This window comes from Rhinoraja longicauda, chromosome 3 (genome assembly GCF_053455715.1).
Source record: "Rhinoraja longicauda isolate Sanriku21f chromosome 3, sRhiLon1.1, whole genome shotgun sequence".
Lineage (NCBI taxonomy): Eukaryota > Metazoa > Chordata > Chondrichthyes > Rajiformes > Arhynchobatidae > Rhinoraja > Rhinoraja longicauda.
The window spans coordinates 27,194,469-27,214,791 of NC_135955.1; the positions used below are offsets into that span (position 1 = coordinate 27,194,469).

Here is a 20,323-nt window from a genome sequence, read left to right on the forward strand (position 1 = left end):
GAGTATCTTGCAGGAGGCTGAATCAGCGATCCCATATGTATCGATTAATTTATAGCATTGAATATCCCGTAGTCCATTGTTGATGACCAGGAATGGGCATCACATCATCCAATACCCAGTGTAGTTGACATTATCACCTGCAATATTTTTCCATGCTACAATAATTAAGAACTGTAAATATCATTTCATAATGTTTTTGGGAAGAACCATAGAATCAGTAGATGTTGTGGAACACTATGAACAGAGTGTGGGATAGCACTGAAATGGAACTGTACAATGTCATCAATACTGCTGTTGATGGAAAAGGTACAATGTCATCAATACTGCTGTTGTGTCAAAGGAGCCATCTTTTTATTCAAGACCTTGAATTAACCAACACTCCCTTTGGTGAAAATTAAATTCTCAAATGCAAAGCAGAGCTGAGGAATAATCCCAGGTCTCTGGGCCAATGTTTATCTTTCCTTCATTCATACTAAAAATGGATTACCTGGTCATTTTCTAATTGCATTTTGTATTACTGTAACCTACAACAGCTGCTGCATTTCGAATAATGCTTCGCTGTCTGGAAAGCTGTTATCCTATGATGAGCGTTTGTCGGCACTGGGCCTGTACTCACTGGAGTTTAGAAGAATGAGGGGGACCGCATTGAAACATACAGAATAGAGAAAGGCTTGGATAGAGTGGATGTGGAGAGGATGTTTCCACCAGTGGGAGAGTCTAGGGCTAGGGGTCATAGCCTTAGAATTAAAGGGCGTTCATTTAGGAAGGAGATGAGAAATTTCTTTAGTCAGAGGGTGGTGAATCTGTGGAATTCTTTGCCACAGAAGGCTGTAGAGGCCGTCAGTGGATATTTTTAAGGCAGAGATAGATAGATTTTTGATTAGTACAGGTGTCAGAGGTTATAGGGAGAAGGCAGGTTAGGAGGGAGAGACAGATCAGCCATGATTGAATGGGCCGAATGGCCTAATTCTACTCCTATCATGTGACCTTATCAAAACAAGCCGATTCAGGTGCTATTTCAATTTGAGTCTTAATTTAATGCAAGTCCTTTGAAGGATCTCTGATACCCAACTGCATACAGGACAGGAGACTGCCCAGGCAAACTCATGATCATTGTGGCGGTAGCACTGCAGGGTCTTAATCTTGCATCTCCCGACTCTTCTTCATTGAAAGACCTCTCAGTTTCCTAAGCTCTTCAACGAGTTTGCTGTTCAACTGCTGCAATGTTGAAATATGAATTATTTCATGGTAAGAACAGGGAAATGGTTTGCACCCTGCTATCCCACTGTCCTGGAGGTGACACTTGGTCCTGGCTCCCTGGATCTGGGGGAAGGGGGGAGATGTTTGGAGTGCCCCACGTGTTGGATGAGCTGAGGATGGTGGGGATGGGTGGAGGGACAGTGCGTCCAACATGGTTGAGTGTGACTCATCCTGAGGAAGCTCTTTTCTTCTTCTTGTTGTTTGCATGTGATGGCATTGGACAGTTGTAAATGGCCAGGATGCGCCCATTACCTGAAAGGTGCGTGTGTAATAGGGAAGGGCAGAGAGGAAAGGTGGGGAGATTCCCTTTCGCCACCTGTGCTACTTGCAAAAGTAGTGGTTGTCATTTGTACTCGTCCCCATATATTCAGCCACTGCTGAATTCAGTGGAGTCCAAGCCTCAATAGTGGGTTGGGTCCAAACACTGTCAGATCATGTGGTTAGTACAGCTATGGAAGCATTTGTTTTAAAAGCGGAGAAGGGTGGCGGTAGATTTGCCAGAGTTCTTCATAGACCTGTTAGTCTTGTAGAGCAAATAGCGTAAAACAGTTTCCATTGGTAGCAATTCTGACAACCACAGGTTTAAAAATAATTGCAATGAAAACACTAAACAAATCGACAAAACATGTACATCAAGTTGTGATTGAGGAAAGCAAGCGGACGGTTGAAAAAAAATGCTGGGAGCTGATTCAATTGGAACATTCCAAGGGAAGTGGATAAATACTTGAGGAAGAGGAATTTGAAGGGCTGTGGAGGAGGATGGAGGAATTGGACAATGTTTTCAAAGAGTTGATACATGACCTCTTCCCATGCAGTACAAATTTGTTATACTTTGCACATGAGTTGAAAGCTGTCATTGTCTACTAAGAATGATTCTTTACTGACCTGTTTAATGATTGCTTCCTCTATCATCTGTCAGGCTGGAATGATATTAGTAACTGCCTTTCAAATCAATGGGCAATAATTGACACTGACTACTTAAAGTATGCACTTAAATGAGGAGTTGGTTGAAAACAGTCGCAAATGGAGAAATATGTGCAATCAATCAAGCTGATGAATAAAACATAGCTTGTTATTTGCTAAATAATGTAAAAGTTGAGAAAAATTTCTCCAACTATGTAAGATGTTGGGTAAACATGTTTATCTTAAAATATTGTAGGAATGTTAAGACAGTAGGAGTCTTTAAAATACTGAGCCGTGTAGGAAGGAACTGCAGATGCTGGTTTACACCAAAGACAGACACAAAGTGCTGGAGTAACTCAGCGGGACAGGCAGCATCTCTGGAGAGAAGGAATGGGTGACGTTGGGACAAGATCTCCAACATTTTGTGTCTATCTTAAATACTGAGCAACCTGAGGAGAATTAGACTTACCAGCAGGGGCAGGGTTTGCATCTTAAATTCAAAGCTCTGCAATAATTTGCAGAAGCTACTAGCATTAGAATCACAAATAATACAATTAAAATGAGAATGAAATAGTAGGAGAAAGTAGTTTTGGCAAAGTTGGGAAATAATAAAGAACATATGTAGGATGGAACTGCTGGTTCATACCGAAGATAGACACAAAGTACTGGAGTAACTCAGCGGGTCAGGCAACATCTCTGGAGAAAAAGGAAGGGTGACGTTTCGGCTCAGAACCCTTCTTCAGACTGAACGTAGAGGGGAGGGAGTTGGGGGTAGGAATTGAAGGTAGGAAAAGGCCAAAGTAATAAAGAACCTGGTGGATAAGAGGTGTCGGACCAGGAGATTATTCAGCTCCTTGAAAGTATTCCACAACTCAATAATGTCATGCATTGCGTGTGTTTTGATTTCATCTATCATTTTTGTTCCATATCTCTTAACACCCTTTACCTAACAGCAAAAATCCAGCCATCCCAGTTTTTACGTTTTTGTGTTTCAGGTCAATAATCTTTACATAGAGGTATTAGTCGTGTTTCTGTCTCTGCAGTTGCTGCCTGACCTGCCAAGTGTTTCCTGCATTCTCTGTTTCAGCAACAGCAGGTTTTTTTTTGCATTTCTGGCCAATTCTGAATCAGTGATGGATGCCTGACAGCTGGCAATGTCAGAAGGCTTGTCGCTGTTTCCAGATGTCTCCGTATGCAGCATTTGGAAACAGTTAAAACAATTTGTAAGATTAAATTAAAAAATTATTAGTACGAAATCCAAACATATTGAAATCACTTAAACATACATAACTGATGTAAATTATTTTTAAAGAGTAACTATTAGGTAATCAGAAGTTTGGAAATGGAAACTATTCCCCTTCACTTGTATTGTTAATGATGTGGCCGCACTAGCTGAGGTACAGAGCTGAGAGTCCAGAGGGTGTGAAATTAAAAAATGAATGTTGGTAAAACTCCTCGGCATCTGTGCAGAGAGAAGCAGGGTTCATGCTTCAGGTCAATAATCTTTCATTAGAACTGAGAAATCTAGAAATACGGAACAGCAGATGCTGGTTTACACAAAAGGACACAAAGTGCTGGAGTAACTCATCAGGTCAGACAGCATCTCTGTAGAACATAGATAAGTGTTTTGGCCAGGACTCTTCTTCAGACTGAAGAAGGATCTCGACCTGAAACGTCCCCTATCAATGTTCGCCAGAAATGCTGCCTGATCTGCTGAGCTACTCCAGCACTTTGTGTCTTAAAGTTGGAAATCCAGAGATCCAAATGTTCCTTCCAGGTGAAGCAATATTTCACTTGTTAAACCTCAAAGCCAGTTCTTTATTAATTTTGTAGCAAAGTCTTGGGACTGAAGATGATTTTTTTTCCATACCAGTAGTGTGGGTGAGAAAAATAGGGGAAGGAAATGGGCAAGATGTCTGTGTACACAGATATGAGATCATACACAGGCACCTTGCCCATTTCCTTTCCTCTCTGTTTAGTCCATACTTTATTTCTGCATCCCATTGACAATTACCTCCATTTTTGCCCACAAGACTGATTCAGTGAAACCCCGTGCAAATTTGAGGAATGGTATTTCATCATCCTACAAGGTCTCCTTGTTCTCAATAACGAATTTAGCAATTTCAGACTACCACCCTTTCCAGAATGTTTCAGAACTGGTCAGTTTTAATGAAAGCTATCAATTTGCAATCTCGTTCTCTCTGTACACATTCTTCAGACTCAATATTTCTAGCCATCTCTTTTTATTTTTGATTTCCAGTATGTTGGGTGCTTAAGCGATCCCATTCCCATACTAACCTTTCTGACCTGGCCTCACTCAGTGGAGGAACAGCACCTCATATTTCGCTTGGGCAGCTTGAAACCCAGCGGTATGAATATTGATTTTTCTAACTTCAATTAGCCCATGCTTTCCCTCTCTCTCTCTGTCCCTCCCCACCTTAGTTCTCTGGCTAGTTTCACAGTCCTTCTGATTAATTTTTCTGGTTGTATGCCTCCTAGTCACCTTCCCCTCAGCTAACAATAAACCATTCTACATTTCCTTATCATCGTCTGCTATGATCTGTTGTTTTCACACCTTACCCTCTAGATATCTAGAGGATATCTCTAGACTCCCTCTCCACTGACTCTCAGTCTGACAAAGGGTCTCGACCAGAAATGTCATTCACTCCTTCTCTCCAGAGATGCTGCCTGTCCTGTTGAGTTACTCCAACAATTTGAGTCTATCTTCAGTGTAAACCAGCATCTGCAGTTCCTTCTTACACTTTTAGTTCCAAAATTTCTTTAAGTTCCATTTTCTCTCCTGTCTTTATCTGTCTCCTCCTCATTCTACTTCCTCTGGACTGATAAGCAGCAATGGACAAGTCTTCATTCCCACTGTCTCAGCCAGTACCTCCGTTATTTATATCACCCAGAACCTTTTGCTCTCTACCCTATCATAGACATTCCCATTGCATTCTTTCCACCTGAAACTTTGGTTGATTTCTATCTATTCTCAGTTTTGATGAAGAATTGTTGATCTAAAATGCTAACATTAAATTCAACATTTCAAATAGCCAGCATTTCCAGTTTGTATCAGTATTACCTACATTAGCTACGCCTCTCTCCACAGATACTGCCTGACTTACTGAATATTTCCAGTATTTTCTGTTTTGTTTCAGATTTGGCACATCTGCAGTGTTTTGCACTTGGATGTGAAGTGTAACCTGACCCCTCAGTTCAGTAAGTGATAAAATGCTCCTCGACCAGATGGCAGGTCCAAGACAGAACTAGAGGTCCAATGCATCCCTGTTGCACTGGGACATTCGTGCAGAATTATATCAGATTTTATATCAGAGATCCTCCACTTGAGATACTTTTGAAGTATATTTCTAATCAGTTAATGCAGAGGGCAAAATACCTTTTATAGCTCCCATAAACAGCAGAGTGACCAAATGCCAACTAACCTGTTCCAGTAAATTGGTAACATAGTGGACAGTGAAGAAGAATATCTAAGATTACAATGCGATCTTTATCAACTAGGTCAATGGATCAAGAAATGTCAGATGTGGTTAAATTGTGATCAATTGGAGGGTAAAACAAACCAGAGAAGACATACACAGTAAATGGTAGAGCCCTGGAGAGTGTTATAGAACAGAAAGATCTTGGGGTGCATGTATGTAGCAACAAAGGTAGACGGGGTGGTGAAGAAAGCATTTGACTCACTTGCCTTCATCAGTCAGTGTTTTGAGTAGAGGGGTGGGACATCATGTTAGAGTATACATGACATTGGTATGGTCATATTTGGAGTACTGTGTACAGTTCTGGCTGCCCCTGCTACAGGAAGGATGTCATTAAACTGGTGCAGCGGAGATTTATGACGATGTTTCAAAGTTTGGGTATGAGTTACAAGGAAAGGCTGGATAGGTGGGGTAACTTTTCTCCCCGGGAGTGTAGGAGGCTGCACTTGTAGACATTTGTAAAATCATGAGGGGCATATATGAGGTGGCATATATGAGTCTCTTCTCCAGGGTAAAGGAGTCTAAAACCAGAAGGCTTGGTTTAAGGTGCGAGGGGAAAGGTTTAAAAGGGATCTAAGGGGCAACTGGTGGACATTTGGAAGGAACTGTCAGAGGAAGTGGTAAAGGCAGGTATAATTAGGGCATTAAGAAGGCACTTACATACCTACATGGATAGGAAAGGTTTAGAGGGATATGGGCCAGGCACAGGCAAGGGGGACTAGCTCGGTTAGGCAACTTGGTCAGCATAGATGAATTGGGCCAAAGGGCCTATCTCGGCCATGACTAAAAGGACAAATATTGGGAAGTTGATGGACATATTTGCAAGAAAATAGGTTACAGGTTAATAAATAAGATTGGGATTACTGTAAGAGCAGCTCAGACTTATTGGGTTGAATGGCATTGTTGAAAGTGGCAAAGAAATATGATCAAAAAATTGAAATCACAGCAGAATATGTGATGTGTGATATCACATGGTGTTAGTGCTTCTTTTGAACATTCCCAGCCATATTTGGACTCTTCCCCCTAACTTTCTCCTGCACTCCCACAGTAAATCCAATGATCCAACCTAGGGCCCAGAAGTGTATCAACATAGGACTCGGGGCTAATTTATTGCACCACTCCTCGACCATCAGATGGCCAGAAACAAGGGACGGAAATGTTCTCCTGAATCTGTGAAGCTGCTCAGCCTCAGCGAAGTGGGTAAATGTTTGGCCACATGTCCACTCGTGTGATGGAATAATGAAGTATAATTTGGTGTAGTTCAGATACTGGCCAAGCTGCTGTTCAACAGAGGGTCCCTAGAGCACCGGAAAATACACACCAGGACTATGACCACCCATGATCACCACTGTGGGACCTCTGCACATTTCTTTGTTTTGGACGATTTTATGTTTTTGCTGCATTGCTTTCCTTCGGTCACAGTGAATGAGCCCAAGATACAGATCTGTAATTTAGTGAAGTAACAGACCCTAAGATACTTAATGCTAGGTCTGTTCTGTCATTTATGTTTAGCAGGGATGCAGAGGAAATAAACAGAAGAAGTTCAGTGTTGACAGAGGATTGTTTGCTTTCCCCGTAGGAAAGTATTGAGCTTGGACCTGTTCCTGGAAATAAGAGGGAGCTATTGCGTGCAGATGTGGTCAACACTGACAAGAGGCATGGTTGATCTTGGCATGATAACTCTTGGCTTTGGCAAGGACATATTAAGCGAGGGATCGGCCAGGAGCAGTGCAGTGTGAACCCTAAGTGGCACATAAGACATGGAGGAACATTGTAGATTCAGCTGAGGACACTGCTCGCAAGGTGGAAAAGAAATGAGAAAGAGATGGGAAGGAAGTCATCCACCACTCTAAACATTTGTTCCTTCTGTCACCTGTAACTGCAGTGTACTTCAATTACAGATTCTCCACTTCAACTCACCAACCTATCCTTGCAGCTTAAAAGGAGAAGGCCAACAGTTTCCCTCCAGATCACTCATGATCCTTACTTGAAAATAGATTGTCATAGGGTCATAGAGCCATATGGAATGGAAACATGCCCTTTGGCACAACTTGCCCATGCTGACCAAGATGCATCTATGCTTCTATGCTATGCTTGTACCACATGCCTGCGTTCGGCCCATATCCTGCTGAACCTTTCCTATTCATATACTTGTCCATACATGTCTTTTAAATGTGGTTATAGTACCTGCTTTCACTACCTTCTCCGGCAGCTGTTTCCATATACCCATCACCCTCTGTGTGAAAAAGTTGCCCCTCAGGTACCATTACATTTTGCCCCTCTCACTTTAAACCCAGGTCCTTTGGTTCTTAATTCCTCTACTCTGGGTAAAAGATTCACCCTATCTATTCTCCTCGTGATCTTATATACCTCTATAAGATCATCCCTCAGACTCCTGTGCTCCTAGGAATAAAGTCTTCATCTGCCCAAGCTCTCCCTGTAACTCAGGCCCTTAAATCCAGGTAATATTCTCATGAATCATTGTGCTCTTTCCAGTTTACCGACATCATTCCTATAGCAGGGTGACTAAAACTGAAAACAATACTCCAAATTCAGCCTCACCAACGTGTTGTACAGCTTTAGCATAACATCCAAACTTCTATACTCAATACCCTGCCTAATGCACCAAAAACCTTCCTGACCAACCTATCTACCCATGACGTCAGTTTAATGGAACTATGTACCTGCACCCCCAGATCCTGGATCTCTCCAGCTTCCACCCTCTGCTTCCTTGCCAATAACTATACAGTCGGCTCGTTCTCCCTGGATCCCATGCCATCTAACCTTCCAGACCAGCCTACCACGTGGAACATGATGAAATGCCTTTCTGACATCCATGTAGGCTTTGCTCTCATCAACCTTTTTAGTTACTTCTTCAAAAAACTCAACCGGATTCATAAGACATGATCTCCCATGTACAAAACTATGTCCCCATATCAGCTCCTGTCTATCCAAATGCATATATATCTTATCCATCAGAATTATCTCCAGTACCTTACCTACTACAGATGTTAGGCTCACTGGTTCCTTAATCATTGTTCGGTCTTAAAATGGTACCTCCCTATCCTAATAGTACCGTGGAGCACCTACTCCAAATGGACTGTAATGTTTCAGGAAGAAGGCTCAGCACCATTTTCTCCAAGGCAGCTAGAGAAAGGCCTTATCCGTGACATTTTAATAAAAGAATCAAATGAGGCTGGCATCATTCTGTGCTGAGTGACAGATGTGGTAACCTTTTTTATGCCAGATGTCGCTGTTGCCTTGCAAGCTTGTGAAGACATTTCAGGAGACATCCACTAAGTTTGCATATTCCCTGAACTTTCTCCCACTTACCTGTTTGACCCTGTACTTTGGCATATATTTGGACCCCCTGCTTCTTTCCTCTTCAGTCGCTGATTGTCCCGGCACTGCCGCATTATTGATCTGGGGTTGTGGTAGTTGCTTTGTTATTCCCCTGAGTAGAGTGACAAAGTCATCATTATAGCAATAGGTCTTTGGGGATGTACAGATCTTTAAATTTACTACTTCAACATTGCGCTCAGTTTTGGTCACCCTGTTTTAGGAATGATGTTGTCAAACTGGAAAGAATGCAAACATTGTGGATTGAAGTACAAGGTGTTTCTGTGCTGCACTTTTCTAGGTTCTATGATAGCATCAGAGCAGGAAGAGGCCATTCAGTATCACTGGACTGAATGGTCTATCCCTGTTAGACAATAGACAATAGGTGCAGGAGTAGGCCATTCGGCCCTTCGAGCCAGCACCACCATTCAATGTGATCATGGCTGATCATTCTCAATCAGTACCCCATTCAGTACCCCGTTCCTGCCTTCTCCCCATACCCCCTGACTCCGCTATCCTTTAGAGCTCTATCTAGCTCTCTCTGTTAAACTACATCTTGACTTCATCAATCCACCTTGGTTCTCTAGCCCTCAATATTTAGATCCTTGAAGGTAACAAGAACCTGACTACACATTAATAACAAATTGCACGTGGTCTGGATATTTAGGTACAATTCATATAAATGTACTATTAATATCACATAATTTCAGGTGTATGCGTGTCTGCAAGTGGTCACCTACCTGGGGGTTATGCCCGCTTGAGTATGTTTAACAGCACAGTGGTGCAGCTGGTAGAGCTGCTGCCTCACACGTCAGAGACCCTGGTCCGATCTTGACCTCAAGTGCTGTCTGTGTGGAGTTCGCATGTTTTCCCTGTGAGCGTGTGGTTTTCCTCTGGGTGCTCCGGTTTCCTTCCACATCCCAAAGACGTGTGGGTTTATAGGTTAATTGGCCTCTATAAATTGCCCCAAGTGTGCAGGAAGTGGATGGGAAAGTGGAATAACATAGATTCATATAGAACTAGTGTGAATCGGTGATCAATGGTCAGCTTAGACTCGGTGGGCTGAAGGGCCCATTTCCCTGCTGTATCTCTAACCTAAACTATGGGTACATATGCATGGAAAACCATATACATCCACATACATGAACATATGGGAATACTGTGTGCGTGAAGTATGAGTGGGCATTTACGTGTTCATCGATGTGCATTTGTACCTATAGTTTCTGTGATCTGCTAGTCCAGGGAAGCTGTAAAGTTAGGTTTGCATTTGAACTGTTGCTTTTTATTCCACAGATGTTTGCTTTTACTGGCAATAAATTCCATCTCAAAACAGCCACTTTCCTTCCAGGAAAAGCAAAGTGCTCGTGGTTCTTTAATTTTCTGACGTATTTGCGCAATTAATCAAACTGATAGGATTATACAGATATTGTTGTTGCTGTTTCTGTTCCCTGATGACTTGAAATTCATATCTTACGGATGCTTTTGGGTCATTAATCTGAGATTGTTTTGCCCGAGAGATTTGTGATGGGGATCACCTAACTCTGCTCCCCTTCTTGCATTCAGCAAAACCTTTAATACACAGCAAACAGATGTCCTTGTCAAAGCATGAAAATTGTTGCCAGTAACTGTCACAGCCATAGAAACTTCCTTTTACCATGTCCCCATTATTCCACCGTCCTTTGGACATTTTCAACAGAGTCATATAATTTGGTAGGAAAAATTAAGACTGGCAACATAATATACAAGCACAATTCCAAATGAGTGCAGAACCAGGGAGAACTGTGTACATGTGCAAAACCGGTCCTCGGTTTTATCAACAAAGCTGTGGAGTACAAAACTAGGAGATTATATTCTACCTCTATAAAAAGACTAGCTCAGTTTTGTTCAGCACATCTTGGGAATTATGTGAATTCTGTGAATTCAGAAACAGTTCGGTAGAATAGTTCAGAGATGAGGAAGTTCCATTATAGGAAACGCCAGGATTTGTCTCGTTTGAGAAGGGAAGCTTAGATGTAATTTGATGGAAGTATTAGAAACATAGAAACATAGAAAATAGGTGCAGGAGTAGGCCATTCGGCCCTTCGAGCCTGCACCGCCATTCAATATGATCATGGCTGATCATCCAGCTCAGTAGCCTGTACCTGCCTTCTCTCCATACCCCCTGATCCCTTTAGCAAAAAGGGCCACATCTAACTCCCTCTTAAATATAGCCAATGAACTGGCCTCAACTACCTTCTGTGGCAGAGAATTCCACAGACTCACCACTCTCTGTGAGATCATGAAGTGTTTAGGCATAGCAAACAAGAAAAATTTCTATTGGCAGAAGGGTTGAGAGCAAGAGGATACAGATTTAAGGTATTTTCTTAATGAATTAGGCAACAAGCAGAGAGTTATCCTGACTTTGATTGAAAGTGTGGGGAAAGAGATTTGATTGTGGTTTTGAGAAATGTATGTGGATGGAAACCTGAGGGAAAAAACAATTGCAGGGATTATGTAGAAAAAGTCAGACAATAAAACTGAATGGATTACATCTGCAAGATGCTAGCTTGAGTTCCGCGAGCAGAATGGCAGCTTTTTCACTGTAACATTGTTTAGATATTCATGGGATGTGAACATCATTGGCAATGCCAGTATTTAATGCCCTCTCCTAAATGACCCTAATCCAAGGACGCAGTTAAGAGTCCACTCTACTTATAGGGCAAGTTTTGAATGTAATATCTTGAAAGTCATTAATGGAAGATATACATTTTTTATAATCTGTGCTTTACCATTACTGAGAGGCTTTTTTAAAATTTCATATTTTTTAATTACTTGAATTCAGAATTCCCTTGCTCTCCTGGTGGAATGCAAACTTGGCCCTCTGGACCTAATTTCCAAACTTTGGCTGCCAGTCCAGTAACATAATTACTGATCCATTCTATGAGGTACAATAGTACAGTGATTACCATGTGTTCCAAGTTATTAATGGAACACCGCACTACAATATCTGGATTCTGAGCGCAAATATCCAGCATGGTTTGAATCAAATTAGAACATTAGCATTGTACGTTTAATGAATCCATGTTCCAGTATGGAATACCTTTCCCATTGAAATGAAGATGAATAAATGAGTATCCTGTCAGGAAAACATATAAGGCTTGGAGCTTCTTTAATACAATTCTGCTTCACATTTCTGCAACGATATTCATCATCTCTTTCACCCAGATTATTTGTGCTGTTGTTGTTGTCCCCTTTCCAAATGGGCTGCACCAAGGCCTTGAAAGGGCTGCTGTTACTTGGCCTATGTGATACAATATATGTACCAACTGCGATCACTCTCGCTACATCCAGCAGTGTGAGGCGCCATCGAAGGGCTATCACAGAGGCTGAACGATTCTAGATAATAGTGGCCCCATTCTCTAAAAGTCTGCGAGCCTTGCTTGCAATATGGCCTTGGTAATGGAAAAGTTGGCTAATGAGACAGCCCAGTCGTTACAGGATACAAGCTAGGCTTTTAAGGGCATCACGACAGAGTTGGTAGCGATTCGTACGGTGGCACTTCAGAACCAGCTAGCATTAGACTTCCTGTTGGCTAAAGAAGGTGGTACTTGTGCCATCATTGGTCAGGAGTGTTGTACGTACATTCCTGAATTATCTGATCTCAGTGAAACCTCCAAGAAAAATGTTGGCGCCGATCGACTAGACTGACACCTTACATTTGTTTTCCAGACACATTTTATTTTGCGCAATCTCATTTCATTCATTCAATGTATAATTAATTAATTGATTGATTCATGCATTCATTCATTTGGAACTGTTAGCTTTTATACAGAATTTGATTCTTGCAATCGTGCACACTCTCTAATTTCTTAGCCGTAACAACAGCCCTGTCAACCGCACTGTGCAGCGGCGGGTGAAGAAGGGCTCGTTGGTGCAGACCAATGGCATCGGCATCTAGTTTATAAATGAAATGACACAAGGTGCTGGAGTAACTCAACAGACTGAATCAGTCTGAAGAAGGGTCCTGACCCAAAACTTCACCTATCCATGTTCTCCAGAGAGGCTGCCTTACGTTGAGTTTCTCCAGTACTTTGTGTATACTTGGATATTAACCAAATAGTTCTACTACAAACAAAGATAATACCTCACTCGGTTATAGTGGACAATCGGCAATAACGGACACCATTTCCCTCCCTATGGTCAGTTATAACAAGGCTTTACTCTATATGCACAAGTCCGGTGAGGTACAGGTACAATGAAAATCTTGCTCTAAGCTTTATCATGGGCACAGCACATAGAGTTAGACAGCACACAAAAACGTAAATTATACATCAATTACACAAATTCTACAAGAGGTGAAAAGAAAAAGGCAGCAAAAAAAAACAAGACATTAGTGCAAAGCATAATTAGAAAACAACTCCATGGTGGTGCAAGAGGCAGTCCATCGTGTTCTGTTGATGAGGTAGGATCAGGTCAGGTCGGTTCAAAAATTAGATGGAGTAGCTGTTACTGAAGTTGGTGGTTTGGGACTTCATGCTTCTTTACCCCCTGCCCAATGGTAGAGCGAGACGTGAGCACAGCCCAGATGGAGGGGAATCCTTGATGATAGATGCATCCACCTTGTGGCAGTGCCTCAGGTAGGTGCCCTTATCATTTGGGCATATGCTGTTCCCATGTTCCGCTGACCATTTCCGTTAACAACATAGCTTGAGTATTCTTAAATGTCCTGGTGCTATCTATTTCAATAGCTAACTATAAACATTATATATTCCACAGCCTTGCAAATGTGTGTAAAAGGGGTTCTCCTGCCCCCTCCTCCTCTCTCCCTCTCTCTCTTGCACTTCTTTATATATCTATATCCCATTGTTCCTGACCTCTCAGTCGTCAAAGTAAAATATGTCACTTTGTTCCACCCCTTCATTATTTTGTAATCAGTAATGTTCCAATGAAAAGTAGCACCAGTTACTGAGCTTTTCTCTGTTACCTAAAAACCTATCAGCTTGAATCCGCAGCCATCTGACTCAGAGGCAAGAGTGCAACGCAGTGAACCATGGCTGGCACTAATCTAAACCGGAGCAACTCATTAAATTCTGCCCAGGATCCATAATCAGCAAATTGAACGTACAGCTTTGCAAGATTGACAACAGTGGTGATTGCAAAATCCTCTCTCCATGGTGTTCCTCGTCAACTTTGCCATTTGGGATACAAGTTTAAAGGAAGTGAACGTAGAAAAGTCAGCCAAGATATTCAGAACCTGTTTAGCTTTCTTTCATTGAACACAACAGAACAAACATACATATACAGGCCAAGATTAGAATCAAACTTAAAAGGATGGCACAAGCCTTCAGATGAAACTGGTCTGGAACCAATTAAGCAGCAGCTTTGATCAACATGAGACTTTACTTTCAACCCAGAACACCCATGGCTTGACAGATCAACACTGAACGGGGCACTGGGAACATGAGTTATTTTTTAGAAAGCAATTGTGATTTGTTATTGAAGTTACACAATTTGAAGCAATCATCAACTTAATGTGATTTGGAGTTAATTGAACCGGAATACTTAACTCAGATATAAGTCTAAAATCTAAGTGATTTTCCAGATTAGTTCTGATGAATGTGTTTTATTAGTACAGGCTTTGTGCAATTTTGTTTAAAGGTTTACCAAAGTTTATTGAAGGAATGCAACAAAAGCGCAGGAGAATGGATTTTCATGTACATACCACATTTTATTTTTTTCTGGCTCTCCACATTTAAAAAGAACGAGAAGTAGAGACTTTGTTATTATTTAAGAATCATAGCAGGCATAGACACAGCAAGCTTCCACAAACTGCATTTAATAATGACCAAATAACTATTTTTTAATACACAGAGTACTGGAGAAACTTAGTGGGTCTGGCAGCTTCACTGGAGAACATGGATAGGCAACGTTTCAGGTCGGGACCCTTCTTCAGACTGGTGCTCCAGCACTTTGTATTCTGCGGGAGATTCCAGCATCTGCAGTTCCTGGTGCTAAATTGTTAATGATGTGCATTAAGGGAATAAAGAGATAAATATTGATCAGTCTGAAGAAGGGTCTCGACCCGAAACGTCACCCATTCCTTCTCTCCTGAGATGCTGCCTGACCCGCTGAGTTACTCCAGCATTTTGTGATACCTTCTAAATATTGATCATATCATTGCTTCAATATACAGCGGTATCATGTTTCCTTTCAAGTACACCGTGCAGAGAGGTTTCCAGATTGACATCACCATGTCTCAGTGGTCTGACTGCGTAGCACTTTGTTCTCTCTGTGATAAATTGTCAACCTCTTTTTATTGAACTCAGATTTCTAGAGAAGGACTTGAACTCACAACCCTCTGACTCAGTAGTGATTGTGTCATAATATTGAGCCAGAACTTACATTATGTATAATCATGTAATAAATACTTCTTTGGTATTTTGGATTTCAATTGATTCCTGTGATTTTCCACATAAAGATCAAGGTATATAGTGAAATATATCCTTTTAAAATTGAAATGTATTCATTTTTATTACTTCAAAATCCATTTTATTTGAAACATTAATGAGAAAAATTGTAATAGTGCAATATTAGTTTAGATTTTTTGTGTCACAGTTCATTAAGTTTAAATTGTAGTTAAGAACACAATGTTCACTCACACCTCAAACATAAAATGTTCAGAATAATTTACAACAGGATTAGATTTTAAAATTTTCAATTTGTCTGCAGACCAGTTTTCCCTTGCCTAAACTACAAACAATGCAACCTACAAAGGCGTGTTGAAAGATATGAGCGAAACGCAGGCAAATGGGATTAGCTTAGATGGGGGATATTGGTTAGCATAGATGAGTTGGGCCATAGGATCTGTTTCCGTGCTGTATGACTCTAATTTTGCCTGTGTATGTACATTCAATTCAACATTGATTTTTTTTTAATGAATACCAGCTGGTAACAATGAAAACAAAACAGGGATTCCAACTTGCCTAAGTTAACAGAAGTTAGAAGGATTGTTTTTTTGTAAATGTGCGGTTTGTATGTGAAGCAATTTACATTTACAATCTGTGTTTCTTTACTCCAGCCTGCCCTCCTGGGACCTACAAGCCGGAAGGGAAGCCGGGGGGCATTAGCACCTGCCTTAAATGTCCCGGCGAGCACGATACCTCCCTGCCTGGAAGCACCTCCATCGCGGACTGTGTCTGCAAGCAAGGGTACAGGCTTGTAGATCAGGTGTGCCAAGGTGGGTCATGGTGAGAACATGGCATGAAGCCTTTCATGAGAATAATCACCACAGCATCCATATAATCTTGTACATTGGGTCCAAGGTTGCCAGGTTTCCAGGCTGATCCTGGAATTGTCCTCTTGGGACACTGCTGCCAAACACACCTGGAGGGAAAAATCTAACTGAAACTGCAGAACATTGTGCTGTTATTTAATTTTCTATGAAGATTTTGATTTATGAGTAATTGAATTACTGTTAACTGCAGTATTGTGGCCCAACAAGCAATGGTGCTGTCTCACAGCTCCAGTGATCCAGGTTCAGTCCTGACTCCCTGTGCTCTCTTGTCTGGAGGCATGTTCTCCTCGTGACTGTGTGGGTTCCTTCTGGGTACTGCAGTTTCCGGGAATCTGGAGGTAGGAAAAGGCCAGAACAAAGCAAGGATGGCAATAAATGACCAAAGATGGGTGGAGCCCAAACTAACCTATTGTTGGCTGGGGAAGTGATGATAACGAAGGGATACGGGGATGCGAACAGTGGAATTAGTAGGACTACTAGGGTGGGGGTGGAGGTGGGGTTGTGAGGGGGGGGGGAGGAAGGGGGGAAGTGCGGGAATGCACAGGTTACTTAAAATCAGAGAAATAATTTCATACCGCTCGGTTGTAAGCTACCAAGTGATTCCCTTTCCAGTTGGTTGGGGGTAGTCAGTGTTCCTGCAGAATAAACCAGTGGTGCCTGTGAGTGTGTGGGGCAGTGAGAGCCAGGAGGTCATGCAATTAAACTTCCAGGAATATATTAAACCTTGACAGTACAATGTTGAATTGAAACACCATCAGAAATTATGTTGTTGTCTATAATTTTGCTGATTTTCAATCTGTTGTCTCGGTGTGAAACTATGAATGTGGATCCCAATAGGAAAATAGGTTCAGTTTCATTAATTTTGTCAACATTTTGATAACAATCCAGTAATCAGCAAACACCAGCAATGTTTTATTTGATGCTAACCGGTAGTGGATGGGTGAAATATGTTAACTTTTGTTTAACCAACAATGGATGAGGTAGAAAGGAACTGCAGATGATGGTTTAAACCAAAGATAGACACAAACTGCTGGAGTAACTCAGCGGGACAGGCAGCATCTCTAGAGAGAAGGATCGAGACCCTTCTTCAGACTGAAAGTCACGGGAAAGGGAAACGAGAGATATCAACGATTATGTAGAGAGATATAGAGCAAATGAATGAAAGATATGCAAAAAAGTAACAATGATGAAGGAAACAAGCCATTGAGCTTGAAAAGCTGGTGTGACTTGGGTGGGGGAGGGATGGAGAGAGAGGAAATGCAGGGGTTACTTGAAGTTAAAGAAATCAATCTTCATCCCCCTGGGTTGTAAACTGCCCAAGCGAAATATGAGATGTTGTTTCTTCAATTTGTGATGTGTTGCATTCCCCAGTGTTTAAGCAGTGATCGACGAGTTAATGTGTTCATTTATCTTTTGGACGGTGAGCAGTGGTCGAGTGCCCCATGTTACAGCCACCTCAGAATGGTTTCTTCATACAGAACACGTGCAATAACCTATACAATTCTGCATGTGGAATACGGTGCCGGCTAGGTTTTGATCTTGTGGGAAGCAGCATCCGCCTGTGTCAAACTAATGGCCTCTGGTCAGGTGCAGACCCCGAATGCAGAGGTAACTATTTAACTAAAGATCTTGCAATTAACTTTGCTTGTTATTATCATTTAGCACTGCACGGTTATTATTTGGTTTAAATTACAGGATATCTCCACCTAAAACATATCCGTGAGAGCGACTGAGAACCCCATTATATTACACCACAATAAAGAGAAAGTTTATACTCCAACATTATACTGTGTGTAAAGATCCAGTTCCTTAATCACGTGGCACAGAAGGAGGCCATTGGGCTCCCAGCGCCTGTGCTGGCTCTTCGAAAGAGCAATCTAACTAGTCCCAAACCCTACAAACTGTAGTTTTCAAGTTAAATCCAATTCTCCTTGAAAATCACTATTGAATCTGCTTCCACGGCACTTTCAGGCAGAGCTTTCAAAAATCTCTCAACAATATGCAGAAACCTGGAAATGCAGATGCTGGTTTATACACAAAAGGAGTGGTGGAGTGACTTGGCAGGTCAGGTCTCTGCAGAACATGGATAGGTGATGTTTCAGAGTGATACCAGTTTCTCTAGACTCGCCCCATGTAACTTCATCCCTAGTATTATCTGAACGAGTGTCTGCATCAGCCCTTGATGTCTATCCTAAAGTATGTTGTTTGGTGATGTGCCCAACACACTTTAGAATAGACATCAAGGGCCTGGTACTGATGGAGAGAATGATTAGGATAATACACTGCTGAACAGAATCAGTGATTCCTACAATAGTGATGCCTTTACTGTTGTACTTCATGCTTTATTTATCAAATGCTTTATATGTAATGAGAAAGCCGATGTGTCCCCCGTTCCTCTTTTAAAATGAGGTTAACCAGCATGTGCATATGTGAGTGTATGTGCCACAGATGTCAGCTGCATCTCAGTTTACGTCCCAGACTATCTCAGGGTCAGGAATTCTTGAGCACAAGCCACAATCTACTGCAATGCTGGACCTGACGCTGTTTTATGTGCAGTGATAAATTAGAATGCCAATTATCCTTCCAGGTAGTAAAAGGTGGTGGTAGAAGACTCCAGAGAACTTTTTAAAAAGAGAAATGTGGATTTCTTGATTATGTGCTCTCACATACCACTGAATTTGGTATTATTTGTATTATTTGGCTGTGTGAGGCCCTGCAAACATAAAAGCTAGGAGCAGAAGGAGATTCACACAAAAAGCTGGAGTAACTCAGCAGGACAGGCAGCATCTCTGGAGAGAAGGATGTTTCGGGTCAAGACCCTTCCTTAAGCTCCTTGGGCCCTTAACCTTGCTTGCTGACATGATATAGCTTTGTCTCTATATTCACATTGAGTCACAGAGTCAAATGGAGTTACTCCAGTATGTACTTTGTACATCATCATTTTTTAAATTTGGTTTCATTACTGACAATGGAATTAAATATTAGGTGCTGAATATAAGTGGCCATCAGTCTATTACTGATCATTTGATCCTACTATCCATAAAAATTGTCTAGCCCAACTCTTTTAGAAACTGCACCTTATTAAAGTAATCCTTTTTATTGCGGTTACCGTATTCATACAGTCTCTGGTTTATTTACTGACTCTCTCCTGCTTCTTGTACAGTTCGCACCTGCCCAAGACTACGTAATCCTGAGCATGGATTTATAAACTGCTCAACCCATGACACATCCTACAAGACCATCTGCCGTGTAACCTGTAAGAAGGGCTATGTGTTGGAAGGGAGGTCAAAGCTGACTTGTTTGGCCAACATGCTGTGGGATGGGAGAGAACCAAAATGTGCTGGTAAGTCCAGTGAACAGTGTGTGGTTGTTGCTGAGCAGAGCCATTACTTTTAAGTTTTCCAATTATCACCTGTACCGTCTGCAGATGTAACAGCAGAATTTTGATGAATATCTTTGTTAAAAGATAAAGCCTAGAAATCTCTTCAGAGATACTCAAAAACGAATTGCTAGGAAATTAAAAATTGGTGTAACTCAGTGAAACTATTTTTCTCACATTTCACCTGATCTGGACACCATTAAGGATATCACCTCCTGACCTCATAATGAGATTTGTTATTTGCCTACAAACTTTCATCCATGTATTTCCCCATCCCACTCCCCGCTCAATGTCATCAGAACTGCAACATGCAGATTTCCTATCAAGTGAGGGTATCACCTTTGTTGGCCTGCAAAATGAAAATCCACTAACTAACCACCAACTTATTTTTTTTCTGAAGTATTGAGTTAATGGGCCAATGTTCAAAATGGCTGCTTTGCTCTCATTGAGGTCTTTGATCTTTGCTGATATCTCGCACGAGCATGACTACTCTGCCTGTGGAGGTGGTGATCAACAAAATACGGGAAGGCATTAATAAACCCATCCCCATGTTTGTAAACATGTTTCTTCCTTTGTAGTAATAATTCAACTTAAGAAAGATGGGAAAATTCCGCAATGTGTTACTTCACATAATCATCAGAGTACTCAATGTTAATAAAACCCATGCCAAAA

The 20,323-nt window shown here is 41.5% G+C and overlaps 1 protein-coding gene across 2 annotated transcripts in view; it reads left to right on the forward strand.

The window, feature by feature from the left end:
• The window catches only part of svep1 (sushi, von Willebrand factor type A, EGF and pentraxin domain containing 1), a 136,879-nt gene that overhangs the window by 31,429 nt on the left and 85,127 nt on the right, over positions 1-20,323 (forward strand). The window contains exons 4-6 of one of the 2 annotated variants that reach the window (XM_078395097.1): positions 16,057-16,215; positions 17,701-17,880; positions 19,436-19,615. In XM_078395097.1, coding sequence (XP_078251223.1) covers positions 16,057-16,215; positions 17,701-17,880; positions 19,436-19,615 — 519 coding nt within the window. Of the gene's footprint in view, positions 1-16,056; positions 16,216-17,700; positions 17,881-19,435; positions 19,616-20,323 lie in introns of those variants that run through there. The other variant, XM_078395092.1, reaches the window with a different exon arrangement.